This window comes from Dryas octopetala, chromosome 4 (genome assembly GCF_963921425.1).
Source record: "Dryas octopetala chromosome 4, drDryOcto1.1, whole genome shotgun sequence".
In the NCBI taxonomy this organism is placed as follows: Eukaryota; Viridiplantae; Streptophyta; class Magnoliopsida; order Rosales; family Rosaceae; genus Dryas; species Dryas octopetala.
The window spans coordinates 20,351,370-20,379,354 of record NC_141369.1 but is presented as its reverse complement, the minus strand read 5'-3'; the positions used below and the strand labels follow the sequence as shown (position 1 = coordinate 20,379,354).

The following is a 27,985-nucleotide window of genomic DNA, read 5'->3' as shown; positions in this document are numbered from 1 at the left end:
ACTCAAATTGTTAAGTGTGCTTAGGGTTGGCTGATTTCGCAGTGGATCTGATCACCACAGCTGCAACTTTTTTAGTCTGAAATGGCTTACCTTGCCTTGTCCTGTATTTCCCTGTGATGATTTGCATTATCTGAATTGATGCGTGATAAAAAGGATCATTAGCAAAATAACTGATATGTAATTAAATAACCAACCATACAGGGATTATTACTTGCATGATAAATGCCAGGATTTGTTTTTGGTAAAAAATTTCTGAACAACTTTTATCCAAGTCAATTGTGAGTCTCTTAAAAGAAAAAAGTCAAAGTTGTAAGATAATTGGCAGGGAAGTGTATATGTATCCATTGCACAGCAACAGCCTCCTTTTGTTGGGCAAAGCAACAACAACTTTTTTCAAAGGCAAAGCAACAACTTCTTATATTTGTACAAACAACTCGTGACTCATGGGTCTAGAAATTGAGTGCCAAACAATTTAGCTCATGCCATTTCTTTGTAACTTGTAAACACATTGCACACTTGAAGATTTCACCGACATTTTACCTCATACAAAATACAAGACTTCAATTATCACCCTAAGCCAAAAAATAACATATGATAATAATAGTAAGAATAGTCCACCCCGACCATATGCTAAAATTAATAACAATAATAATTGCCATGGAGACTTGGAGTATCATCCTTTGTCAATTTGTCACGCAAGATTGGCAAAGGTGACTAGTTAGTGAATGACATTGGAATATACTTTAATTTTCTATTTATTTACAATTATAGAAAATAATTGACGGTGCAAAGGCTTTTGACTCGTCACTCAAAATCTTGGGCAAAACCCCACATGCCACATGTGACCTTTCCATCCATCCATCTATGGCTCCTGACGTGAAATGACATCCACATATTAAATTATTGGGGATTTCCGCAGATTTTTGGTTCTCCTCCCATTCCGTCCTATTATTGGTATTTTACTATTATTATGTATAGGTAAATTTAGATTACGAAAAGTCCAAAATACCCCCCTCTCCCAGCCAGTGAGATTCAAATCACAAATAAAAAACCGGAGGGCAAACGCGTCCCAAAAACCATCAAATCGCAGCTGCCACTTGCTAAGAGGGTCCGTCCACACCACACTGACTCCACCACTCTACTCCGCGAATCTCTGCAACTTCTCAAATTTCCATGTCTTCCTCATCAATGGCAGCAAACGGAATCCTCAGCCTCCGGTCATCATCGACGTCACCAAATGCGGCCTCTTCGAAGCAAACCCAGAAAGCGAGTCCCTGCAGCAGAAGCAGAAGCCTCTCGTTCACTGCCTCTCATCTATCCGGGACCAAACTCCGCACGCCCACTACTACCACCCGTTCGAGAAGAAAATGTCTCACTCAGAGAGCCCCATTGGTCGTGTCTCCGAAGGCTGTTTCGGATTCCAAGAACTCCCAGACCTGTCTGGATCCCGATGCGAGCCGCGTGAGTATTTTGTCTTTGTCCCTTCACTTTGTGCTTTTTATTAACGAAAATGGGTTCTTGTTTGATTGAATGTTGTGGTCTGATTTCGTGTAGAGTGTGTTGGGAATTATACTGGGAGGTGGAGCTGGGACAAGGCTGTACCCATTAACCAAGAAGCGTGCGAAGCCTGCTGTTCCTTTGGGAGCAAACTACAGGCTGATCGATATTCCGGTCAGCAACTGCCTCAACAGCAACATATCCAAGATCTATGTGCTGACTCAATTCAATTCCGCTTCTCTCAATCGCCATCTTTCTCGTGCTTATGCTAGCAACATGGGTGGGTACAAGAACGAAGGCTTTGTCGAGGTTCTTGCGGCCCAGCAGAGCCCAGAGAATCCCAATTGGTTTCAGGTGATTTTTATTTCATGCACTTGTGTTAAGCGCTTGTTGGGTTGTGTTGGCAATTGGGTTTTGATTGGATTTTGAGTTGGGATTTTGGTTTTATGGTTTTACAGGGTACAGCTGATGCTGTGAGGCAGTACTTGTGGCTGTTTGAGGAACACAATGTGTTGGAGTTTTTGGTTCTTGCTGGAGACCACTTGTATAGGATGGACTATGAGAGGTTTATTCAGGCACATAGAGAAACTGATGCAGATATCACTGTGGCTGCTCTGCCCATGGATGAGAAGCGTGCTACCGCCTTTGGTTTGATGAAGATTGATGAAGAGGGACGCATTATTGAGTTTGCTGAGAAACCTAAAGGGGAGCAACTCAAAGCTATGAAGGTAAAAGACACACCTTCAGATTGTTCACATTTAATGTATTTACTTATTCCTTTAATTGTCTATTTGATTTGTGAGGCAAAATATTATTGTTTTTGATAGGTTGATACTACCATTTTGGGTCTTGATGATGAGAGAGCTAAAGAGATGCCTTATATTGCTAGTATGGGTATATATGTTGTGAGCAAAAATGTGATGTTAGATCTGCTTCGAGAGAAGTTTCCCGGAGCAAATGATTTTGGGAGTGAAGTTATTCCTGGTGCAACTTCCATTGGGTTGAGAGTAAGTTTTCATTTCATACATTCTTCTTTGTAATTTCTATGTTCCTATCGATTAAAACAGGTTCTCATTTTTATGTCCACTTTGGGGAAAAAGAAAAGGAAAAATTGTTAAGGATCTTGGATAGTTGAAATCCGAAGTTCTGTTTTTCTGCACAATTAGCAAGTTGAGCTTCATTGTAGTCTAGTATTACATGATTGCAAATATCCTTAATTGGAAACTTAACAAATGCTTTCTAGTGAAATAATAGTATCACAAATTGATTCACTATGGCTTGCTAAAGGTTTTCCTTTTGTTTTCCTGCTTCCCTGTCTCTTGAATTCCAGCCCTCAGACTACTATTTGTTTAACATCTACAGGTTCAAGCTTATCTGTATGATGGCTACTGGGAAGACATTGGTACCATTGAGGCTTTCTATAATGCAAATTTAGGGATAACAAAAAAACCAGTTCCAGATTTCAGGTGCCTTTTGTACTAAAACTAGTTTATAGATGTTACTGTTTCATTGCACCAATTGATGTGCTGTCAAGATATCAGTTTGAACTTGGTTTTATGCTTGCCTAATTTTGAACTTTACATTGTAGCTTCTATGATCGTTCGTCCCCAATCTACACCCAACCTCGGTATTTGCCTCCATCCAAAATGCTTGATGCTGATGTCACAGATAGCGTTATCGGCGAAGGTTGTGTGATAAAGGTAAGTTCTTGATCAGAGAAGTCAGCATCCTGCTAGCTTGTTCTGGTTGACTATGATGTCTATGTACATATCCTAGTCCCTTGTACTCTTTAATCTTAGAAAATAAGTTACGTTTATATCCTATCATGGCAAGTATGATGGAGATCAATATAACCTATTGCAGTCATGCTTATTTAACCCACTCCCTGTCTTCTACCTAATGCAGAACTGTAAAATTCACCATTCAGTTGTTGGGCTGAGATCTTGCATATCAGAGGGTGCTGTCATTGAAGACTCATTGCTGATGGGAGCAGACTACTATGAGGTAAAACTTGCTGTAGATATGCAACCTACTGCTTCTAAGTCAAGACATAACGGGAAAAAACATCTTTCAGTTTTATGAATGATTGAGACGAATGAAATTTCCTCAGAAAAGTCTGTTTTCTGTGGGTTGAATAGATTTACTGATGCATTAATTATGATGGTCACAGACGGATGCTGACAGGAGGTTTCTGGCTGCAAAGGGTAGTGTTCCAATTGGTATTGGCAAGAATTCTCACATCAAGAGAGCTATAATTGACAAGAATGCTCGAATTGGGGACAATGTGAAGGTTAAGACATTATCAGTTTAACATGAATTTTCTAATTGTTTATCACTTTGAAGTCTCAATTTTGTTCTTATATCCTTTTCTTTAAGGTCCTTTAAAATTGTTTTCCATAGCTTAAGGTTCACCAAGAAAAAAACAAGTGAGAGCTGTTATTGAAAACATAATAAAAGATGGAAATTCTCTCTGCTACAAATGAAAGATAGAAATTCTGAAAATCATAGTAAATTTGAAATTCTGAACGGGAAAAAAAAAATTATATGTATATTAACGTAGCTTCCTATTTCCTGCAGATGCATTGCATGCAATGTTGTAGTGGACATTCATATTGAGTTGTTAATTCAAATTTTTACTTTGTTCTTCTTCTTTGCCGTCACTCTTAACATTTTTTATTTTTTATTTGTGAGATTACAGATTGTCAACAGTGACAATGTGCAAGAAGCAGCAAGAGAAACAGATGGATATTTCATAAAGAGCGGGATCGTCACAGTGATCAAGGATGCCTTGATTCCCGGTGGAACAGTGATCTAATCTGCATCTTCTACCTGTTTAATGCTGACCACGAAGGCTCTTCTTTTCTAGTTACTGGGCTTAGAGAAGCCATGCCACTGCGCAGCTATAGCAACTTAGCAACTCTACTTTTAGGTGTTTTGTCTTCTGATCAATGTAGTGTATATTTCACGGTACTACAATGTAATTATAGAGGAAGAGACCTCAGAAATTTGCTTTGTAGATGTTCTACTTCTTTATCTCAAATAAAATAAAGATTTTGCCATCTCTCTCTCTCTCTCTCTCTCTCTCTCACACACACACACACACACACACGCGCACTAGTACACTACTCGTTAGTTGCTACTTGCTACAGCAGTTCAACAATCTCATGAAATAAGTTATTGGAAAGTGACATCAGCGCGGGAAATTCAGTATTTTATATAGCAACAGAAAATTTCATAAATGCACCCATGTTTACAAAAATTGTAAGTTGGCCCCACAATGATTAGTCCTTGATATTGAACACTCCCACTTGCCTGAAAGTTATGACATATATACATCCTTTTTACAAACTTCAAAAACTAGTGCAAAATGTGATCTCTATCTGAAAGGAAAAATATCCTTCACGGCTGAAGCTCCTTCGCAGCTTCGCTAAGCATTTTTTATTACTTCACTGCAAAGCTTGGCTCTTTAACACTGAGGACTGAGGACTGAGGAGGAATTTTTTCTTTGGCTGACATGACATGTATTTGTTAACTGCAAGTTGTGGAAGTGATAACACCTGCCACATAAACTATTGCTATTTATAATTGTTTAATGCTGCAAAATTGGTGGATTCCACCCCTTTCGTCAATTAATGCTAATAAACACATACCACATTCTTGACCAATATTGTCCTTACCTGTCCATAACAAAATCAATTTGGTAGAATTAGTACATGTTATAGACCTAGTACAATCAGAAAAAAAAAAAAAAAAAATTTCTTGACGCAAGATATCAATAATGAGAAAAGAAATTGGCTCCCTATATGAATTTTTAATTGAGGACTAGTGGAGATGAGACAGATAATTGTTTAGTTTGCATCAGCCTGACAGTGTCCGTTACTCCGTTATGATTAGAAATCTTAAATAACAGGGCACCATCTAGTGGGGGCTTGATAATTAAAACTCAATTCAAAGGCAAAGCTATTAATTACCCATATATATAATATATAAAAGGGTCCCTTGTTTCTCTCCCAGTCTCACTTACAGGTTATCAGAAAGTGCTTAGATTGTCAATACCACTTGTTACAAGGTATTGACACCTCAAAAATCATGAGAAACATATTGCTCAAAATCTTTCAGCACTATGCCAGTTCAAAGTCATTATTTCCAACAGAACTGTGGATGATATCAAGACTTTCAAAGGCAAATAGACAAAATTAAAAATCAACATAAATATTGATCCTCAGAGTCACTACTATATTTGATTATTTTTAAATGAAATAATATAAGATAAATGAAGGGTACCAAAGTTTACCTTTTTTCTATGAGTCCCAAGTGATCAAGTTCAGCTTTTGTGAGATGTTGAAGCCTCCTTGACCATTTTCCTCCATTTATCCTTAAGATCAACGGGAGTACGGGTGACGTGAAATACATTATGACCAAACTCCAAAATTTTCCTCCAGGGGATTTTTTTGCCTGTTGTCTTTGAATAAATTTTCACTCCCTCCTGGAGCATAAGATAATTGAAGTTAGTTTCCAACTACTCGAACAATCAGAAGAAGACAATTTCCTTAGCCTACACAGTTCTGAGATTAAATGAGTCATGTAATTGCATTTTTTATACCCTGATCAGCAATATTTTTTTTAACTTTATATGATTTATCCATGCAAATCTTCTGAAAGAACAAATTCCAAGAACTTCTCTAAATCAGAAAGAGAAAGAGAGCTTAGCATATGTAAGTAAGGTTAAATTAAAGACAGAATTTTAAGACTTTGACATTCCCAGCTAGTATCATTTCTATAGACTATAGGTATGCTTAAGCTCTTTTCTTCAGTTCATATTAAGGCCGTTAACATGCCCATAAAAAACCCACCGTCTCACACTTTCACCATTGAAACCAAAAAAAAAACAAAGGTTGGTTTGAAGTTGTAATACATTGCCTAAAGACATGCCATGAACTAGTACATGACATGTCAATATTTCCTCTCATCAAGGTAGAATAGAAAAAATTATGATACTTAACTTTGTCTCATAATCCAACTTTTTCCTTCTTTAAAAAAGAGAAAGGGAGAGACATATCTTAGAAAACAGCAGTATGAGTTCCTAAATGAAGCCAAAAGACAAGGCGATTGGCATAAACTGGGATGAAATCACGCATCAATGATACTCTTGGGAAAGGGTTTTAGACAGAATTAGCTGTTACAATTTCAGATGATGAAATATATTCCAGAAAGGCAGGAAGGCTATGACCACAAACAAATACCTTTATTGTTTCTAACTCCTCGTCTGTCCAGAATAATCTCTTACGCTTCCCAGTAGGAAATACCAAGTTTCTGCAGCAAAATGGGAGAAATAATTGATTATTAATTGGTAATTGTATGAGAATAACAAATGACTCCACCAACTACTATTTTCAAAGAAAACATACCAAACTCCATATGTAACCTCATAAAAATAAAGTTATAACTCATGATCACCTTGCAGATTCCTGAATTTGTCTTGACTCCTTGGAGGAGGCAGTGGCTTTCTCATTTTGGTTCTTAGCATCCTCCTTTACAGCACTAGTTTGACGAGATGATGATCTTGTTGATTGAGGGGATGCTATCCTTAACGGAGCAACTTGAGGCTGTTTTGTCTTCTGCGCTTTTTGTTTGAGACGCTTTTTACGCTCTATAGGAGACCTAGTATCTAAATCATCAGATTGAGGCCCAACATTGGCATTTGCAGGCACCTCCATTGCTTCTGTTTGCCTTTGTTCTTCATCCTCACTTTTGCCTTCATTGTCCTCGGACACCCTTATGCCATCCTCATCTCCGTGGTCTAATCCATCATGTGCATTGTCTTTATCTGTCTTTTCTTGTGCATAACAAGCATTCAGAGGCTCAGCATCCACTTGATCTGTATCTTCAACAACAATTTCCTCATCCTGCTGGGCCTGGGCCTCATCTATTCTTTCTCCATCTTGTACATTTTCAAACTCATGCATTTCCGACATGCATGGCTCGTCCAACTTTCCTTTAGTTATATTATCCTGAATCGCCTCAATGCCTGCGGTTGTGCCTTCACCTCTACAAACTACATTGTCACCACCATTGTCCTCATCTTCAATCTCCCTTCTGTGCTTATTGTCCCTTTCCTTGGGTTCATCTTCTTCTACTCCCACAGATAGATTCTGAACTTGACCACCATCCCCCCCATTTCCTTCTGTTGTGTTATCCCGACGTGCCCCAATGCCTGCTGTTACGCCTTTACCTCTACAACATACATTGCCACCACCATTACCCTCATCTTCAATCTCCCTCCTGTGCTCACTGTCCCTTTCCTCGGGCTGATCTTCTTCTACTCCCACAGATTGATCCCGAACTCGACCATCTTCACGACCACAACCATTTCCATCTCCTCCATCAATAAACTTGGACAACACCTTCTTGGAAGCCACTGCCTTCCTCCTCATCTTCCTAGTCCGCACAACCACTCGCTTGTACGCACAATAAGGACAATAGAAGTTACCCATTTTATCAAACACAGGTTTAGAGCACATACACCTCTCATGTATAGCAATTGGGCATCCAACCTCAGTACAAACCAGCACTTCCCCACTTTTACAATCACAATTACACCTAATACAATTCTCTATGTCTAAGCTACCTAATCCCATAGTTTCTTCAGAAATCATTGTTTGCTTGTTTGACTCAACACTCACATTATCATCATCTTCTTCATCGTCATCATCATCATCCTAACAAATTGCGATGGGACTCAACACTCAAGGACTCAAATCACAAGTATTTTGCAACTAGAAAAGTGTTAAATTTTGAGAATTGAGTAGTTTCAAACCTGAGTGAAGAGCTGAGGGAGTGCCCTAGTTGTGGTGGTGGTTCTGCAACTTTTCACATGCCTCCTCCTGTGTCCCCGACTCTTGCTTTTCATTTCTTGCTCTCTCTCAACGGACGACCCTCGCCGTCACGATCTCGTACTGAGGACGCAACTAATACGGTGTCGTATAACCGGGGTGGACAGTGGACTAATACTGAAAAGGCCTGACGGATTGGACTCCATATAATTGAAATGAGACGGCCTGAATCGGCCCAAAAATTTCATATTGGACCCAAAAGAAAATTGGATGATTTTAGAGTTAATAACAAAATTTTCTCCATAAATAGGTAAGATAAAAATAAAAATTTCACAAAAGAAAATGGGGAAGGATGGAGAGAGAGAGGGATGGAGTTTTTTTTTTTCTTTTTCTTTTTATCAATTTTTTAAAGAATAAAATAAAGATTAAAATTTGGGTCAATAACGCATTAATAAAGATTAGACAACTAAATTCAAAATGCATTTCAATCCATTTTTAAATTGCGTACAAATTAGATTCATACAAATGTAAGACAAGGCATATTCATTTTAATAGTCAATCTAATTTAGTGATTTTTAATTACTCAAACATTATTGAGTGATAGTGACACATCCAGTTTGATATATTTTGTTGAAAAGCTTAGCAAGAGCAAGACAATAAACATATGAATGCCAATCAATTCATTAAACAAAATTTCTATTTTGAATCGTTTGACATTTATGCATCTTAATTAGATTAGAGTATCTTTCAAATTTTGGGCTCCATCTAAAACCTATGAGCTAATTTTGAGTTCACATTGAACTCATGGGAATTAGAAAATAATTTGGGAAGTAGAGTTTTGGGAAAACAATTTGCTTTGTAGAAAAATGATGCTCTTTGGGAAAGTGAAACCCTCCAACGAACTTGGGTTTCATTTTCCCTTTCTTTGGAAAACATTAATTATAACTTTTCAATACCAATTTGTCTCTATTAACAATTGAAAATATGAATTATGTTACATCCCCTAGTCTATTATATAATATATAATAAAGAAGAAAATAATTGAAAAAGTAAACAATTTGTGTTCTCTATTCCTAGGCAAACCAAACACGAAATTGATAATATAAAGATATTTCTCATTTTTCATGAAAAATGCATAAGAATTGATTTTATAAAAATTTAATACTGCAAACCAAATGAGGCTTAAATGAAGATTTTATGTTCTCAAGTGATCAAACTTGTTGGATACGAATCAAATAGCTTAAAAAAAAAACTAGACTAATCCAACAACTGTATGATTGAAAGTTGTTTCCAGAATTATTTTTAACAATAGTTGGAAAAAAAAAAAAAAAACCTGGTTTTTTTTTTTTGGTCATAAATAAATAAAAACTGGTTAATGTGAAAATTTGAGCGGGGGATTATGGTGGCCTGGTGGGTGTCCAGTGTCGAACGTTCTTTTTCCTCGTATTGTGACGGAAAACGCGAGACATTGAGAGAAAGTTATTGAACTGAAAATGAAAGGAAAAGCAATAAAGAAAGAAATGTGCTGTGCATCTGTGCATGTAAAATGTATGTCTGAAAATAGGAACAGAAAATAATGTATTTGTTGGGCGAAAATGGCGGGCTCGAGTGGCTGTGGATCACATTCACATTCATGCGTCCTACTCTTTTCAACGTTGTTTTCCTCTTTTATCAAAAACCGTTGATTCGACTCAATAACTACCTTCTTTTTCCTTTTCTTCTTCTACCTTCCATTGTTTCTTTACTTTGGAAGGAGTTTTTTTTAGATCTTATCGGCACAAATCAAAAAAGCAAAATTCAATTCTGTTACTAACATGCATGTTCTCTTGGTCCTACACAACTATAATTGAGTTCATGCATATATATATGCCATCGCCACAAGGTTAGTTCTCTACTTTCCATCATTAATTTGTTTTTGTTTTATTTGTTGGGGTTAAAATTGATGCTGTTACTCAAATTTCATCAAGGTTTTATTAGAAACAGGTAAAGAATACATATATAATGTCTGTATGCATGTGTAGGCCAGTTTTAGTTTTATTTCTTGGGGTCTCCAAATTTCATCTGGGTTTTATTAGAAAAAGGTAAAGAATACATATAATATGTATGTGTGTGTGTATGTATAGGCCATCATGATCATGCTTTGGCAGGCTACAATATAGAAGTTGTGCCAATCTATATGTATATATGTTGATTGGGGAGAATGTGGTGAAACAGTGATGCTCGTGTTTGGAGATGGAATTCTTGTTGATTTCCTGGCATAGTATTGTACTACCATCCCATGGATACTAATAATCATTATTTCAACAACAACAACAACAACAACGATGCAGCCACGACCAGACTACATTCCCATGTTGAGGTCAGGTTCTTCTTCATTACTAAATCTTTGGCTATATATGGTATCAAGGGCATTTGCTGTTATTGGCAGTGATAATCTGATAACAACTCGGTTCCACAGATGGGATCAATAGAGCACAAACCAATGTTTGAGTATGAGGATCAGAGCTTAGTTGGTCCTGTGAAAAATTCTTTGAATGAGGCTCCCCTTAGATCTCTATATTCTGGTGGTTCAGAAAGCTGTTGTCCCCATGTCATGAAGAATAGTGTACTTGATAGCATCAAGATTGTAGTTTTCAATTCCAAAATTAACTTACTTATGCCTTTTGGCCCTTTAGCAATCGTGGTTGATAAATTGTCTGGGTCTGGCCATCATGTGAGTTGTCTTTATCTGTTTCTGATCGAATATCTTTTGGATCATCAGATGTTGTATATTTGCTTATTTGATTTTTTTAAGTGCATACCAGGGTTGGGTCTTCCTTTTTAGCCTGTTGGGCATCATACCTTTGGCTGAGCGATTAGGATATGCAACAGAGTAAGATTTTTTGCATTCTCTTTGTATTTTCATTATTTGCAAACAAAAATGTTCATGAGTTCCTTTTTGAGCTCTACAGGACATGGGACTATGGGAGTGGCTATGTGGGTGCTGAACATAGGTCCCAAAATCTATGTTCACAAGTGAATCCAACAGCCTTTGCCTGAACAAATTTCCAGTTAACTTGATTTATTAGAGAACCTACATTTGTTATAGTATTGTAGCATATTAGGATTTGATTAACATGCACCTGCACCTGATGTGCATTCTAACTTGCAATTAATGTGCATTAATGAGTGCCTAATACAGCTTGGCTTCTTCTGATGCAGGCAGCTGGCTTGCTATACTGGACCTACTGGTAATTTTGTAGCTAATTCAAACATTAATGTTTCCTTCCCCCTTCACATTTACATCTTTAAGTTTTATGAAAAACTTGAACTTTTGAGTATACTGGTCAATGCCAGATTCTACAAGTCCTCATGAAACTCTTAAAATTTGTTTTGAGCACTGTAAATAGTCTGGGCTGTATAGAACGAAATTTGCTGTTTTTTGTAATAAGAATATATAACCAAGTACCAACTGATCCAAGTGCTGCCATCTGCATCACATGTTAGCTTTCGCAATTTGCCTGTGGTAGCCCAAGCTTCTGATTCTTATGCAGTTATGCCTATGTATAGTAACATCAATTGACATCGATGTAAAATTAGAAATTTGTACGCCGTTTAACATTTTTTATTGGATCTCTTTTCTTGCCAATCCAACTGTTGGATATATGCTCTAACCTTGCATCATGCATGTCAAATTTCAAGTGAATCCAATTTCTCTAATGATTCCTTCTGTATTTTATTAGAATCAATATTTTTATTACACCTTTTTATACTATTAATTTAACCTTCTTGATGAAATTGTTGCCTTTGGCTTGAAATTTGGTAAACATTATTTGCATGATTAGAGCATTAATCCCATAATTGAATATGCAAAAAGGAAATCCTATAAAAATTCATTAAGTGGTGTAAAGCTTACTAAATGTACATCGGTGCCAATTGATTTTGGTCATAACGTGAATCATGATTGATGATTGCAAGATAATAGGTCCTGCAGTTTGATTCATGATATTCGTTTGGATTATATATATATATTTTTTTTTTCATTCACCCATAACTCCAGTACGTGTTCCTTAAATTTTGCAGTTGGAGGTCTTTTAAATGCCACTTTTGGAAATGCAACAGAATTGATAATATCACTTTATGCTCTGAGAAGTGGCTTGATGCGTGTTGTTCAACAGTCGCTACTGGGCTCAATCCTATCAAACATGTTGCTAGTTCTTGGATGTGCATTCTTTGCTGGTGGACTTGTGTATTCTAAGAGGGAACAAGTATTCAACAAGGTATGTTTTTTTTTTTTTTTCATTTTACCACTAAAGCATGGCTACTTTTTGAAAAAGGAGAACTGTGTTTGGTTGTGTTTATTTTGTCATCTGTCGTCTATCATCTACATCTTTTCACGACACAAAGCTCAAAGTTCCTATATTCTCAGGCAACTGCTGCAGTGAACTCTGGATTGCTACTGATGGCAGTCATGGGTCTGCTCTTTCCAGCTGTATTGCACTCTACTCACACAGAGTTGCACTTTGGGAAGTCTGAGTTATCCCTTTCAAGGTTTACTAGCTGCATTATGCTTGTGGCATATGCTTCCTATCTGTTTTTTCAGCTGAAGAGCCAGCGGAATTTATATGTCCCAGTTGATGAGGTCGGTACCAAAGGAAAATACTTATTTATTTAATTCTTTCTTTTCAGTCTTCACCATTAAGGACCACATACCATGCTACTAATTCGTACATTTGCACTGTTCTAGTGTGTTATGAAATTGAATATGGAGAAAGCTTAACAACTTGAAATTCTTTAAGATTCATTTTTTTTTTTTCTCCAAACAAAGTTTTTACAATATGTATAGTTTCCGGAGACAGAATGATTTGCTCTGGTTTAATCTGTTTATGAACAAGTTTTAACTCATTTTTCCAATGAATCATACTGTGTTAAAATGAATATGTTATTGGATGAAAACATAAATCAAATAAGTGAAGTTTGGTTATTATGCTCACGGACAGAAGGATGGTAAGCAGCGAAATAGAGTAAATGGCTGTTATGCTCGCTCTCTCTCTCTCTCTCACTCTCTCTCAGTTTGTGCAATTTCTCCTTTATGTGGTCTGATGGTGTATACAAATTTGGCTTAAAACCAGGGCGAGAATCATACTGAAGGTAATTTAGATGATGAAGAGGATCCCGAGATCTCTAAGTGGGAATGCATAATATGGCTATCCATTCTGACTGTATGGATTTCGGTCCTCTCAGAATATTTAGTTAATGCTATAGAGGTAATACTTCCTGTAAATCATCCTATTGTCCTACTAGAGTTTTTTTTTTCTATCCCTTTTTTATGTATGACGACTCTTGGATGATTTGAAATTCTGATAGTATGTTTTTATGGTTTTTGTACTGAGGAAATTCTTTTTATTTATATTTTTCCAAGTTATTCTTGTGGTAGTAAATAATAATGTTTTCAGGGTGCATCTGTTGCAATGAACATCCCAGTCGCATTTATTAGTGTTATTCTGCTCCCAATTGTTGGGAACGCAGCAGAGCATGCAGGTGCTGTTATGTTTGCCATGAAAGACAAGCTTGTAAGTGGTTGTCCTGTTGGTGCCATAATACAATCATGCATGACTTATCATACTTCTCTTGTTGACTTTTACTCAATGTCTCATGCAGGATATAACTTTAGGAGTGGCAATAGGCTCATCAACCCAAATCTCTATGTTTGGAGTGAGTACCGAACATCATATGGATTTAGACTGACATTAATCATTTGAAAACATGTGCATGTGCATGTGCGGTACTTAATCATGATACCCAAATCTCTATGTTGATTTTGTTCATGCTTCCAAATATATATGGCTTCATTGTTGTTTCTTAACAGTTATAACTGGAAAATAAGTTCCATGGGAAGAATTTATTGCTGATTTTCCTCGAACTCTTGGGGTTATTACTCTTTAAACCTGCATTGTTGTTTCTATTGCTGCAGATTCCCTTTTGTGTGGTGGTTGGGTGGATCATGGGGCGCCCTATGGACTTAGATTTCCAACTGTTTGAGACAGCCACGCTTTTCATAACTGTTCTAGTGGTAGCCTTCATGCTACAGGTTTGTTATTTGAGCAAATTATCTTTTCCATTCTCATAGGTTAAGGTTACTTGACTGCTTTTATAGGGAAAGATCATTCTACAGCAAATAGTATAGCTTGAGTTACTTAGAGTTCTTTGAGCTGTGAATGGCAACTTTGGAAAGCTTATAGTTACTATAAACAATATCGTATTTTCAAGTTGGAATAGGCCTACGAAACATCAATCTCTAAATAAATTTATGACGTCCAATACCTAGACTGTGCGCACACAATTTGAACTTGCAGTGAATATTCTTCTTCTGTGTTTTTGTTTACATGGATTTAATTTGAACTTGCAGGAGGGAACTTCTAATTACTTTAAAGGACTAATGCTCATTTTTTGCTACATTATTGTTGCTGCAAGTTTCTTTGTACATATAGACCCTACTTCAATACGTGAGTTATCACTTCCTTTTCTCTCAAGTGGATGGTTCATCCAACTTTAATTATAGTTTGAAGCGTGTTCTCATTTTGTGTAAAGGCTTTGGCTCTGAATAATTATGCGGATGCAGACCTCTGAAATTTTATTATACTTATTTGAAATCATATAAACAGTCATGGAACATCATGTGGGAATGACCTTTATCTATCATGCATTACAGGGCATCTGCATAGTCTACTTATTCCTATACATACGATATTTGTTGTGGAAAACCATTTTTCAAACACATATTTTGTCATGTCCCAGACACGTTTTTGTAGTGAATACATCTTTATTTTGTAATACTTCCATTTTGAAGGATTATTTTGTACATCCAATACAATGGAAAACAGAATGGATTCATTTCTCATCTGCAAAATTCATTTCTAACTTTTGGTGTCATGCATATTTCTGCAGGGGATAAGCCCCAAAAACCAAAGCAGTAAATGAAGCAATGAAGTGAATCTACTAATATATAAAGTCAATGGCATGAACTGAAGATGTGGTTTCGCCGGTAGCCTCCTGAAACCTTGACAATTAACAGTATTTTTCAGGAGGAGGATTTTGAAGATCAAGCATTATATTGATCCTGGATAGTTTTTCCAAGTTGAAATATAATATACCATGGTGCCAGAAAAGGTGTTGTTATTTCCCTCACTTTGACTGCGCAGCCAGGGGATACATTTCTGTCCCACATACATTGGAGCAGGGAAAGAAGAGAGCTGGATATAGAATATAGTTCCAAATGATGTTAAAAAATTAGGAATGGTAAAAGTCAAATGTAAGATTTAGCAGGGGTGTATCCATTTTCCCTTATATTCATCTGTTAGAAAAAAGAAAAACAAGTTGGTGGAAATTGTTTTATATATAAGTTTATTTTCTAGTCAATTATGGCATGTACAGACTGTACAGTATCAATGTGAAATTATATTTTACTGTTAGACACTGGGTTACATGGATTTTTTAGTCAGCCATCCACTGATATTGTTATTTACTTATTATTTGTGTAAAGTCAGACATGGTTAGCAGCTGCAGCTTAGGCTTGTTCTTCATTAGTGCAGGACTTGTGTTGTCTCCTCCATCTTCAAAGATCCAAGGGTTTGAAGGGTCTTTCTATTTGATTTTAAGGCTCTTCTTTAGGCTAAATAGGCTATGGATCTTCAAAAGTTGGATTTAGGTTTTGTTATTGGGTAGAGACTATATTACCTATTGAGATTTTTGAAAAAAATTCGTTTGGTATGGACCCTGTGGTCCAATTAATTTAGAGGGCTGCTATTTGCACACCCTCTTTTTTCTTTTTGCACACCCCTTTTGAAAAAAAAAAAAAAAGCCTCAAGAAAAATACCACTTTAACCCTCCCCTCACCCACACACCCCATTCCCATCCCCCCCCCCCCCCCCCCGTACACACCCCTCCATCTTTCTCAAGCTTGCACAGCCACGCCCACCACCATTCTCCCTCTCTCTACCATCTCTGCCGACCACCCCAGCCCCGCCCCAGCCCACCCCAACCCAGGCCCGACCACCCCAGCTCCGCCCCTTCTCACCCCAACCCAGCCCCGACCACCCCAGCCCTCCAGCCACCGCGCGCAGCGGCTTCCAACCACCGGCGTGCCCTTCTCTCTCTCTCTCTCTCTCTCTCTCTCTCCGAGTAGCTGGTTCGGCGGGCACTTGCCGAACGGGTCCTTGATGTTCGGTGGGTACCTACCGAACAACACTCACATCGTTCGGCGGATGCCTGCCGAACGAGTGTGACATTTTCGGCGGGCCAGTGTCGAACGGATGCGCAGCTGCGCGCGGGAGGAGAGAGAGAGAGGAGGTGCTGCTGCTACAGGGCTGGGGTGCGGGAGGGAATGAGGTGGTCCGGTGAGGGGCTGAGTGGGTGGGTCGGGGCTGGGGTGGGCTGTGAGGGGTGGTCGGGGCTGGGTTGGGGTGGGCTGGGGAAGAGAGAGAGGAGGTGGTGCTGCGGGGGGGGTCGGTGCAGGGGCTGAGGGGCTAGGTGGGTTGGGTGGAGGGGGGAGGCCGGAGGGGGAGGGAGGGAGGGGTGGGTCGGGTGAGGGGGTTGAGGGGCTGGGTTGGTTGGGTGGAGGGGCTGGCTGGCTGGTTGGGTGGAGGGGTTGGCTGGCTGGCTGGAGAAGAAGAAGAAAAAAAAAAAAAAAAACAGGGGGAGGGGGGTGTGAACGTGAGAAAAAATAGAGGAAAAGAAAGAAGGGTGTGTAATGAAATGAGGGTATTTTAGTAATGGGTTGGGTGTGTGTTGAGAGATTTTAAATTTGAAGTAAGTGTGTGGGGTGTGTAGGAGAAAAAAAGAGAAAAAGAGTGTGCAAAAAGAAAAAAAAGGATGTGCAAATAGCAGCCCTCTTAATTTATATAACATTACTTATAAGGAAAATGATAAATTTTTGGGTGAACAATCAATAGTGAGCACTCGAAAGCTCTCTTTGTCACTCATAATTCACATTTGAGAACCGACCTGTATAATGATTTTACTATGTTATTATTATTATTTTTTTCATATTGATCTTATAATTCCTATTCATTTTAAAAAAGGTATTCTTTAAAATAAAAAATTAAAAAAAAGGAGAAAACTCATCCTTGGTGGCGACGTGCCGCATCATCCACTAATTCAGAGAGTTTTATAATGTGCAGGAGTTCTATCCTATATTCCTATAATCCTATATTCCTATCCCTCGTTAAACTTTTTTACACACGCACCAAAAAAAAGAAAAGAAAGAAAAAAAAAAAAGACTAATGGCGGTTGCTCAATCCCAATTCCCAAACCCTAACTTGGGGAGGCTGAGAAGAGAGTGGCAGTGTCAGAGTGACTGAGAGACCGAGACCTTGCTTAAAGTTTCAAACCCTTTGTTGTTCAATCTTCACTGTTCAAAGTAGAGGGAGGTAGAGGGAGAAGAAGACATTGGATCACAAAGCTAGTTCCTCCAGTGCGTTGGAATCACAGTGCATTCACTCAACACAATGGTAAATTGCTCTCAAACAAATCCATTGCAGCAGTTCAAAGTTTATTTTTGCTTTAGGGTTTAATTTGAATTTGGGTTTTGTTTGATTGAATGATTAGACGGGTCGAGGTGGAGGAGGAGGAAGGGACCGGTTTCGAATGGAGCACCAGGACAAAACGCGGCGTTTTGACGGCAAAACCAGCAAGGCTCCGCCGTCCAGGCACTTGTGGGTTGGGAATCTTTCTCACAGCATCATGGAGGGTGACCTCACCCATCACTTCTTGCAGTTCGGAGAGCTCGAAAGCGTGGCCTTCCAGCCCGGTCGGAGCTATGCCTTCCTTAATTTCAACCGGGAAGACGAAGCCATCGCCGCCATGGAGTCCCTTCAGGGTTTTCCTGTTGCAGGCAACCCACTGAGGATCGAGTTTACTAAGGCGGTTAGTTACTTTTTATATTTTGAAGATGCTTTTTTTTATCTGTGTTGTAAGAATACACTATCTAGTATGCGTGTGTATAACTTCATTTCCTCAATTGTTGAAGGCCATCATAGGTGCCTAATTTGCGTAATCTTTGAGTTTGAGCAAGAATATATTGCACAGTTCACCAAATTTGTGTTGTTTAATCTAACTAATCAAAATGCTCCATGAACAGACATATTGCAATTGATAACAGTTCCAGGTTCCACCAAAATCGTTAATCAATCAGATATTGTGAACCAGCATAATCACAAGGCTTACATGCAAAGTAAATGTGTATAATAACAAAATTTTAGGTCTTCTTAGGCTAAATGGAGGGGCATCTGCTGCTTTGCTTTCATTCTACGGTTTTCCAGTGTAAACATTCCTAGCATTTCCATATTTGTTCTGGTCTCAGCCTTTCAATACTTTCAAGATTAGTGCTTTGAAAGTTAAGCACATGCTAGAGATTGCAACCCAATCTCTCACTTTTTCTTTTTCTTTTTCTTTCCAAATGTTTACTGACAAACCTGTTGACTTAGCATTATCAGTGAATGAGAGTGTTCTGGTTGCATGCCTATCAAAGAAGTATGTTCCATAATGGGAAAACGTTTTTGCCTTGTATCCTTGCCTGTAAAAATAGCAGGAAACCATTTACAAGTTGGACAGATTGAGGTTTAACTGCAAAATCTAAAGAATGGCAAGGATGTATATGCCATGCCTAGCATAATAACATTCCGCTGCCATCCTTCCATTTTGTTTCCTTATCATAATTAACAATTAATTCAGAATAAAAAGGTAAAAGCACACCATTGTTTCACTTTTATCTGATCTTACTGTCATTGTTCTTGTCTAACTGGAGTCACAAATCATAATGCACTCTATATCAACTATGCTGGGGTTGAGATTTGAGAGTCATCTGTTCAGTAGTGGAGGCTGATATGATAGTTTTCTCACTGAAAATCATAATTAGACTGGCTTTCAGTGCTATATTAGACTTCTTATTTTCAAAATAATGGGGATTGTTCTTATAAAAAAAATAAGTAATTGTGATTGTGACTGTGAAGCAATTGCCTCATGTGAACTTAATAAGTTTCTCTTTTCACAGTCCCAATTTATCCATTCTGTATTCTTTCTTACAATCACTGAATTCACAGTTGGGTAACATTTTATACATAATGCGATAATATTAGTTGTACAATTGTACATTTTTTTCTAGTGTTGTCTTCTGTTGCATACACTTGTTAGGGATGCAATGAACTTATCATAAAAAATAGAAGATTATCAAATACTAACTAAAAATTTAGTCTATCGAGAATTAGTTCGTCTATATCTCAAGAGATGGTTTGTAGAAAATCTAAAGACCTTGTTGTTGTTCCCATCATTGAGAATTTGGTCAAATTGGTACCTGGTTGATGGCACTAGGATCCCATCTAGAGAAAAGTTTCAGGAATTAATCTGTTTTACTGCTTGCATTTAAGAGCCTCTAGGAGTGCCATCAGATTATGGTGTACCTACATATCTAGATAGGTATATAAAATTATAAATCTTTGGAGAGAAGAAGCTATATTTTCTGAGTTAATAAACTGTGCTTGTGGGAAGTCTGGGATTGTTCTTAATGACTTGAAGTCATTGGACAATCATATCAAATCTTTTCAATAAAAGAGCAGGAAAATCTTATGTTATTTGATTTATGGAGACATTTGGACTAAAGAAATCTTCATTGTAGTTGGTCTCTAGTTTGACAACTCATTTAGATGAGGCCAGGCTTAATGTATACCACCGACATTTAAAATATGCATGTTTAACTTCGCCACTTGTTAATTGCTTTGTTAATGTCTCTAGATTGACAAATCATTTAGATGAGGCCAGTCTTAATGTCTTCCTTCAACATTTAAAACAGGTATGTTTAACTTCAGCACTTGTTACTTGCTGTGTTGTATATTATTTTTCCTCTCTTGTTCAAAAGTATTTCATGATATCTTAATGGACTTTTTAAAAGAATTTGACTGCAAATAGAAGAGAACAGTTCTGAACGATTGAAAAGAAACATTGACTATGCCTCCTTATCTTTCTTCCTTGGGAAAAAGTAAAACATTAAAAGATGCTTTCCCCTAGAAAAGGAAGTTCCAAAAAAAAAAAAAGCATAAAAAAAAAAGTGAGTGGCAAAATCATGAAATTGGCGCTTCCAATATTTTTCTCAAGGAAAAACAAAAGACAAGAATGATAGAATATGGAGTTCTCAACAAAGAGGATATGGTTCATAAATTTTTATTGGATTAAAAGAAGCCCTCACTACCTAACAATCCACCTTCAAATTTCCAGCTCTTGGAGTATAATAAGAGTCCATTTTAGCATCAAGATCGGTGATGTGACTATGATAACATGTTAAAGCAATCCAATCTTAAACATCGTTCATCACATCAAAATGATTCCAGAACTAGCAAACATTGAATCCCCTTTAATAGAAAGCAACTCAGCATAGATAATATGCAAGAGCAAGAAAAAAAATATTTACCTATGCAACCTCTCCAAGTATGTCCAATAACAATGTAACTGAATTCATAAGATAAAGGCAAATTAAATCCCGATTGCATGCAGCTAAACAGGAGGGTTCATGAGAACATGAATGACCTGGAAGTGGATTATTTTTCCAATATCTTAACACATTTGGTGAGTTTCATTAAAGGTCCAGCCAGGGTCCAACGCATCCTCAAATTCTGTTTATTTTGCAATAGCCAGAAACATCCTATTTTGATGCTATAACTCAGATCACAAGAGGGAAAAAAGCCTCTTGGAATAAGCAAAATGTCGTGCATGTGTTGGCTGTTCCTATTCTGCAATACCTCAACCACAGTGTAGTGTTTGAATTAATAATTTATATGCTATAAAAACCATGAGATGCTATAACACTCATAATTGCATATTATGGTTCAATTTCTTTTCAAGTATGTTCTATATGTCGGATTCAAATGCAGCACAACCAGTGACTGCAGGTCGCATACGAATGACCAGAAATCTTTGTGTAACTCACACTTTCAACACTCATTATCAATTAAAAATATGCAAATTGTGGAAGCCGAGGTTCCTAAACATTTTGAATCTTATGGATGTTGCATCAAATTCATTATTGATAATAGATTTCCTGTAATCTACATTGTCCTCATTCTTTTTCAAAAGCCAACAAAAAAAAAAAAAAAGCTGGCATGAAAATCGAATCCACTATAATAATGCAACAGCTGGATGCTGCATGCTTTAGGTAACTGTATCCCCATTATCTTCATTTGAGTCATGTTAATGAGTGTAATGCAATTCTCAGGGTAGCCTTATAGCAGTTATTCTAAGTTGTTCTAAGAGTTTATCTAAGAGGGGGTTCATATGAGTTGAAAATAAGGTGTGTACCACTCAGCACAGCGGTACAGCTGGAGCAGTTTGAAATCTTTTTTCAAATTGGAACCTCTAAGCACATTGTTCAACTCCCCCAGTTAAAAGCCTGTTCTGAGATTGTTTGCCAAGGTTTACAATTTTTGCCTTCGGAGACCCATTTGCTTGGAGTACTTTTTGGCAATCCTGTAATTGTTCATCACTTAAAGTTTAATCCGGGTCAACAGTGTTGAATTCCTGCAGGTCTTAATGTGTTCACAACTTTGATCATTGCACTCATGGAATATCTGTATCGTAATGGTTAAAAAAAAGTTATATAGGGCTTGGTTTTTTATTTAGAAATACTTGAATGCAAGTGTACCAGATGAAAAAGATGAAGCACTGGGTCATGGAATGAAATGTGCAAATAAAAAGTTATGTTTGTTGCTTCGTCTTTTCTGCTGTGTTATGTTATCCACTTAAAATATATGTTGTGGAATGGAACTGCTATATGTGCAGGGCGTGTGATGGTGTAGTGCATATGGTGTTATTGCCACAGTTATAAATTCCATCCACTTGAGAAAAGCCATCTTAATTACTTTATATCCTACTAGGCTTACATTGCCCTTTGAGCCTCCTTTGTCACTGGCTTTTAGCCTGGTAATTGATCCTTCTGCAGACTCTCAATTTAACAGGTCCAAACTTAGAAGTATATACATGTATTATTTTAGTTGTCTTCAGGATTGCTAGTGAACTAACGAGTTAATTTATAGGATTTCTCAAGGTGGGAGGGAACACAAATATTTCTAAAATTTGAATCGAAGGCAGATTAGGGTTTGATTGTGTATACTGAAGATGCGGTTTCTACTATATACATAATAATAGTTGAATATCAGAAGCGGTTTCTACTATGTGCTGATAATGGGTCAAGTTCTTGTTCGGCCAATTTGTGGACCATTTCTTGAAGGATGAGCTGGATCTATTGCTTTGGTTTCAAATATCAGAAGCTCATTTCGATATTAGAGGGAAAGGGTCTGTCATCTTGTTTGGTATCATTAGCTTGCTAGTTTGACAATTTAACATAATGATTATGGAATGGGGTTTTGTACATTTTAAGGATTGTGCTCCATTGGGAACTTTGGGCTAATTATTGACCAAGTACTAGCCCCATATTGTTTTAGAAGGTAGTCATATTATATGGTTATATTTAGTGACTGTTGGAAGCTCCAATCAGAATGGTAAGGTATTACATGTGATGTCAAATAAGTAGTTGAACTAAAGGCTACATTGAGCTTTGTTAGTTTGTCATACTAGTATCAAAGTGTTTTGTGCTTGATGGTTCGCTGGAAGTGAAGTTGGAACATCAATGGGAAATTGCATAGCTTTATTTAAAAGTGAAAAAATTGAATAACAGAATACTGATATTGAATATGATCACATGTCCACTGTAAATGGGTTATGGAAGGATGTATGACTGAATTCTGTATATCATCCTAGTAAATAGAAACATAAGATTTTGACTATAAATGAAATTATCACCTCAATTGCTGTATTATCTTAGAAGTTTGAACTTTTAGTGTTTCTTAGGAACTCTTTGGTGAGGCAATGCAACTTTCTACCTTTTTTTCCTTTCCCTTTTTACCTTTGGGAAGCAGCGGAGAATCCAGCATATTTTTGAAGAGTAAGCCAGAGAAATAGAATCTGGTGTTCTCCCAAGTTCTGAGCCTGCACCCTGGAAGACCTGTCAAAAAGGCTCCAATTTGTTATGCTCAGAAGCTCCAACAAGCCCTAAAGTATCATATATATATATATATATATATTATGTATTATATTTAAGCCATGGGAAACAGAGAACAAGCCAGAAAATTAGACTCCAGTGCTGGTTCTCCTAGTCTGAGCCTGTACCTTGGAAGTCCTAAACTATCATATATAAGATGCCTGTATTTCTCTTTGTGATGATTCTTGGTTTTTCAAGTCTGCTTGTGAGCCTGATTGATTTTACAAACTCTTGTGTTTTCATTTAATTATGTGAAAGTGATCATCCATTAACTTCCCTTTTCTTCTAAAGTTAATGGTCTGGTTATTGATCTGTCTGGTTTTTTCCTATGTTTGTGGCCCTCACTGGGTTTGGTCCCTCAAAGTGGATGACTGGTTAGTGCATGGGATTTTTATTTTCTTTTGTCATTTTATTTCTCTGTATTATTCTTGGGTGGCACTGTATTATTTTATCATTATGTTTGCTTTTTCTCTAGAAATATTTTTACTTGCGTGATTCTTTCTGCTTTTTTAGATTTTATGTTGCAGGACGTATTGAGACAACAATTGCTATGCTTTTCTTTTTCCTTTTATTTTAAATTGGTGTGGGTAATGCATGAGCTGGTTGAAAAGGATGTTCATGTTACCTCTATTGGTGGCTGGACTAACCTTTTGGAGATTTAACCTTTTAGTTCCTGTTAGAGAGTTTATATTATACTTGAATATTGATTTCAATATCAACTAATGCTTACATATGAGAAACAGGATGGGATTAATGATCCAAAATTAGGGTCAATTCTTTTATATTCATTCAGATATAAGTTTTTTTTGTGCTGATTTTGATGAGATCTTGAATCACAGGATAAATCATCAGCACCATCGCATGAGGAAGATTACTCCCAACGTCGAGATGAGCAACGTTCGGCTAGAGGATCTCCTTTCTTGCAAAGGGAGTTTAGAGCACGCCAGGCTAGTCCTGAGCAGTTTTATCAAGAAAAACCCAATATGAGTGATAAAAGCTCAGAGCCCAGTGCAGTCTTATGGATAGGTTTTCCAGCTTTATTGAAGGTGGATGAAATGACATTAAGGAAGGCCTTCTCACCATTTGGTGAGATTGAGAAGATCACTGCATTTCCTGGTCGCAGTTATGCCTTTGTTCGATTTAGGAGTGTAATGTCAGCTAGCAGAGCAAAAGATGCTCTTCAGGGAAAATTATTTGGAAATCCCCGTGTACATATTTGTTTTGCCAAGAGTGAAACAGGCTCATCAAATAGTGGAAGGAATTTAATGAATGGTCGCTCAGGATCATCTGAGAACTTTCGGCAGGATAGGAAGTTTGGGAGCTTAACAGAGGATCCCAGCATCAGATCTCCTCAGTATTTCTCAAATTTTGATTCTGGTGATTCCGATCCCTATAGTTTAAATCGGAAGGGAAGTTTATGGGCAGGTGAAAACAATACATTTGAACAGAGGAGGTTTGAGGAAATGGGGCCTGAACTAAGAGTATCACAAGATATGTATGATCATCGGGGTAGTCCTAAAAGAGAGAAATATGCTCATTTACACGATTATTCTCAGAGATTTCCTCATACAAGTCCACCTTATGAAGAGCCATGGGACTTGCCAGAAGATATTCATTTCATTCATGGATCCAAGAAATTGAAGACAGAGTTGTATTTTCCTGAAAAAGAGCTTCCAGAGTATCCCCTGTCTGATTACGAACAAGAAAGACATAGTTTCCCTAGATCGTTTTCTGATTTTCCCCAAGGTGACAGTTCCAATAGAAGCTTTGAGGCTGGACCTTTTGGTTACAAACAGATCCCTGAGCGACCCATGAATTTAGGTCTACCTCCAGGAGAAAGGGGTGATCGCTGGAAAGAATCTTATGATAATTTGCAGGTAAGCTCGGGTTTGCAGCTACCAAATCCTGTTGATAGGAAAAGATTCACTCCTGAATCAGATCAGTCTTCTTTGAATGTGTGGAAGTGGGAAGGGACTATAGCAAAGGGAGGAACTCCTGTCTGTCGTGCTCGCTGCTTTCCTGTGGGGAAAGTCCTTGACATCATTTTGTAAGTAAAAAAAAAAGCTCTTTCTCAAATCAAATTTTCGGATACTTGCCTTGATAACATTAAACGATCGAGGTGTGAAAAGGGCTCTCTATTTACCTATTGCTTCATCTTTAACAACAGCTGATTGGTCACTTCTTTCTTGTTGCCTTGTCTATCTTTTTATTTTGTCACTTTGGAGGGAATCGAAGCCTGGACCTATCCTAATCCTAACCCTAACCTATCCCACCCACCCACCCTCACCACTTGGGCTAACTCTAAGGGATTACCTTACCTATCTTTAGTAACATGCCATTTTTACTTTTGTTTTACCTCAGTAAATAAACAGTATTAATTAGTTTTGTTATCATTTTTTTTTAAATCTTTAGCTAATTACTGAGTCACAGTTCATTTAGGTGTGCCAGAAATGGAAGAACCCCAATATATTTTCCATGGATTTGAGAGTTCAATTAAATTATAGAATAGTTTTTAAGTGAGAATTTTAGCTGCATGGTATTATAGTTCATGTATCAAATAATTCAACCATTAGCTGCAATGTTTTTTTTCCCTATACAAAAGGATTATTCTTAGGTGACCGAAATTTATTGAATTTCAGAAGCATGTCTTGTCTGCAGCTGAATTAATAAATTATAACAGACTATACAATTGAATGGCTTTTCCAAATTTTGTTGATTGGGCTTGGTGCAATTTTGTGTGTGAATTCACTTCATGGCCAACTCTCTTAATAATCACAAATCTTTCTGGTTTGAAAACTTCATTGTGCAATCTAGGTGGAATCTGTTTTCAACTGCTCTGAAACCAAGATATATTTGTTCAAATGTTTTATAACGCATGATAGTGTGTTTGATACTGCAGGCCTGAATTTTTAGATTGTACTGCAAGGACTGGTCTAGACATGCTTTCAAAGCATTACTATCAAGCATCAAGTGCTTGGGTTGTGTTCTTTGTCCCTGAAAGTGATGCTGATATTGGATACTACAATGAATTTATGCATTATCTTGGGGAGAAGCAGCGAGCAGCTGTTGCTAAGTTAGATGACAAGACTACCTTGTTTCTTGTACCTCCATCAGACTTCTCAGAGAAAGTGCTGAAGGTACCTGGGAAACTCAGCATCTCTGGTGTTGTTTTGAGGTTGGAGCATCCTAGTTCCAATTTTGGATCTCTTCACCAACAACATGAAAGAGAAGATACGAGATTATTGTCATTTACTGGGGACGCATCATATACAAAGCCATCAGCACCTTCAGAATCCATTCCTGCATTTACATCTTTACCTGATTCAAGTAAATCAGGAGTTGGCAATCTCTCTTTCTTGGGGAATTTATTTACATCACCTCCACCAGCTTCATTTTCAGGTTCAGCTCATGGCGTTGGAAATGGGTCTGATTCATATAATGAGAACAGGCATGATTATCCACTTCATAAGGGAAGCCCTACACTGGGACCAAACTGGTCTTCTCATCACCTACAGAACTCAGTTTCTGGTACTAGAAATAGACCAACCCAAGTGTCCAATAATGCTGTTAATCCTATTCTTCAGCAGCATCCCTTGGCCATGCAAAGGGCAGTGCATGAGTCAAGCACTACAGGTGGAAATTCTCGTATTCGAAACAGCAATTCGTCTCTCCCGGAAACCCAATCTTCTGTTTCTTTATCTATGCCTATTGCAGCTCTGCAACCAGAGCAACTTGCACAACTGGCATCATCTCTTCTTGGGCAGCAGAGACAGCCTGGGAACAACCCAAATCCATCTGGCGGAGAAGATTTTAGGCGGAGAAACACAATGAATGAGTCTGAGAACCTGCAAAGGACTTCCCAGAAATTTGCTCAGCAGAATAATCAGGTGAATTCTGAGCCATCGACATCTCAGTTGGGTCAAATCCAAGAGTTGCTGCAGCTGCAACAGCAGGTATCAAATGTGCCTGCAGTTCCTCACATGACCCAAAGAGAGCTTCAAGCAGGGGTTCAGGGAAATCAACAGCTGCAAAGTACTAGTACAATTGAAGCAGCAGAAGATCCACAGAATCGCCTGCAAGCAACATTACAGCTGGCAGCAGCTCTTCTTCAGCAAATCCAACAAGGGAAAGGAAGTTGACCAGCGCCAGAACTAATTGTGTTGGTCTAATCTATTTGTGCGAGAGTGATTGTCTGATAAATTTTGATAATTGTCTGCATGAGCATTTAGTACAATGAAAATTCCACATTTAACATCTATAACGGGGTACAGTTATACATAATTTTTTCTCTTTTCCTGTTACGTTCGTAATTAGATGTATATTCTCTTTTTTTCTTTTTTTCTTTATGGGGTTCAAGTAAATGGATGCTTATTGGTTTGTGTTGTCCAATGGTGATGCTACTTGTTACTTTCCATATGGACTTAATTGAAGAAAGTATGGACCAGCTAGATTTGACGGCTGCTCCTTTTGCTGTTTTGAACCCCCAGAGAAAACAAAACCTCTATTATTTAGTACTCATGATGAGTTTCCTTATATGGCCGGAACTGGTTTTGTACAATATTAAAAATAAAATAAAAAAGATGGTTTTGTGCCA

General features: G+C 37.7%; 4 protein-coding genes across 6 annotated transcripts; 3 read left to right on the top strand and 1 right to left on the bottom strand.

Moving 5' to 3' along the window:
• The first annotated feature begins 1,059 nt into the window (after window positions 1-1,059).
• On the top strand, window positions 1,060-4,556 carry ADG1 (ADP glucose pyrophosphorylase 1). The gene is made up of 9 exons (XM_086239156.1): window positions 1,060-1,461; window positions 1,555-1,851; window positions 1,956-2,225; window positions 2,325-2,504; window positions 2,860-2,963; window positions 3,086-3,197; window positions 3,403-3,501; window positions 3,668-3,787; window positions 4,196-4,556. Exons 1-9 carry the CDS (start codon window positions 1,174-1,176, stop codon window positions 4,310-4,312), a joined length of 1,587 nt encoding a protein of 528 aa, XP_086095282.1. The 5' UTR covers window positions 1,060-1,173; the 3' UTR covers window positions 4,313-4,556.
• A 672-nt stretch (window positions 4,557-5,228) lies between these two features.
• LOC147287922 (Homeodomain-like superfamily protein) lies at window positions 5,229-8,452 on the bottom strand. Its single transcript, XM_086241501.1, is given in 5 exon segments — window positions 5,229-5,833; window positions 5,835-5,983; window positions 6,741-6,810; window positions 6,955-8,216; window positions 8,315-8,452. Coding segments are annotated over 5 exon segments (1,620 nt in total). The 5' UTR covers window positions 8,408-8,452; the 3' UTR covers window positions 5,229-5,787.
• Window positions 8,453-10,037: 1,585 nt separating this feature from the next.
• Window positions 10,038-15,775, top strand: LOC147287921 (vacuolar cation/proton exchanger 3-like). Of its 3 annotated transcripts, none has more exons than XM_086239153.1 (13): window positions 10,038-10,212; window positions 10,545-10,689; window positions 10,789-11,043; window positions 11,135-11,202; window positions 11,532-11,560; window positions 12,432-12,589; window positions 12,739-12,951; window positions 13,442-13,576; window positions 13,766-13,882; window positions 13,971-14,024; window positions 14,284-14,400; window positions 14,719-14,815; window positions 15,258-15,775. In XM_086239153.1, exons 2-13 carry the CDS (start codon window positions 10,609-10,611, stop codon window positions 15,284-15,286), a joined length of 1,353 nt encoding a protein of 450 aa, XP_086095279.1. In that variant the 5' UTR covers window positions 10,038-10,212; window positions 10,545-10,608; the 3' UTR covers window positions 15,287-15,775. The 3 variants fall into 3 exon arrangements, with proteins under 3 accessions (XP_086095279.1, XP_086095277.1, XP_086095278.1); XM_086239151.1 differs by having other exon boundaries at window positions 12,393-12,589; XM_086239152.1 differs by lacking the exon at window positions 10,038-10,212 and adding an exon at window positions 10,234-10,313 and having other exon boundaries at window positions 12,393-12,589.
• Window positions 15,776-17,543: 1,768 nt separating this feature from the next.
• Window positions 17,544-27,915, top strand: LOC147287920 (RNA recognition motif (RRM)-containing protein). The gene is made up of 4 exons (XM_086242579.1): window positions 17,544-17,818; window positions 17,916-18,233; window positions 24,231-25,438; window positions 26,291-27,915. Exons 1-4 carry the CDS (start codon window positions 17,816-17,818, stop codon window positions 27,528-27,530), a joined length of 2,769 nt encoding a protein of 922 aa, XP_086098705.1. The 5' UTR covers window positions 17,544-17,815; the 3' UTR covers window positions 27,531-27,915.
• Window positions 27,916-27,985: the final 70 nt, after the last annotated feature.

Coding starts and splice junctions, on each gene's coding strand:
- LOC147287920 (XM_086242579.1), top strand. Junction 18,234..24,230: donor GGATCGAGTTTACTAAGGCG/GTTAGTTACTTT, acceptor CTTGAATCACAG/GATAAATCATCAGCACCATC. Junction 25,439..26,290: donor AAAGTCCTTGACATCATTTT/GTAAGTAAAAAA, acceptor TTGATACTGCAG/GCCTGAATTTTTAGATTGTA.
- ADG1 (XM_086239156.1), top strand. CDS start 1,174: ATGTCTTCCTCATCAATGGCAGCAAACGGAATCCTCAGCCTCCGGTCA. Junction 2,505..2,859: donor CAACTTCCATTGGGTTGAGA/GTAAGTTTTCAT, acceptor TAACATCTACAG/GTTCAAGCTTATCTGTATGA. Junction 3,502..3,667: donor TGGGAGCAGACTACTATGAG/GTAAAACTTGCT, acceptor TGATGGTCACAG/ACGGATGCTGACAGGAGGTT.
- LOC147287921 (XM_086239151.1), top strand. CDS start 10,609: ATGGATACTAATAATCATTATTTCAACAACAACAACAACAACAACGAT. Junction 12,952..13,441: donor TATATGTCCCAGTTGATGAG/GTCGGTACCAAA, acceptor GCTTAAAACCAG/GGCGAGAATCATACTGAAGG. Junction 13,577..13,765: donor ATTTAGTTAATGCTATAGAG/GTAATACTTCCT, acceptor TAATGTTTTCAG/GGTGCATCTGTTGCAATGAA.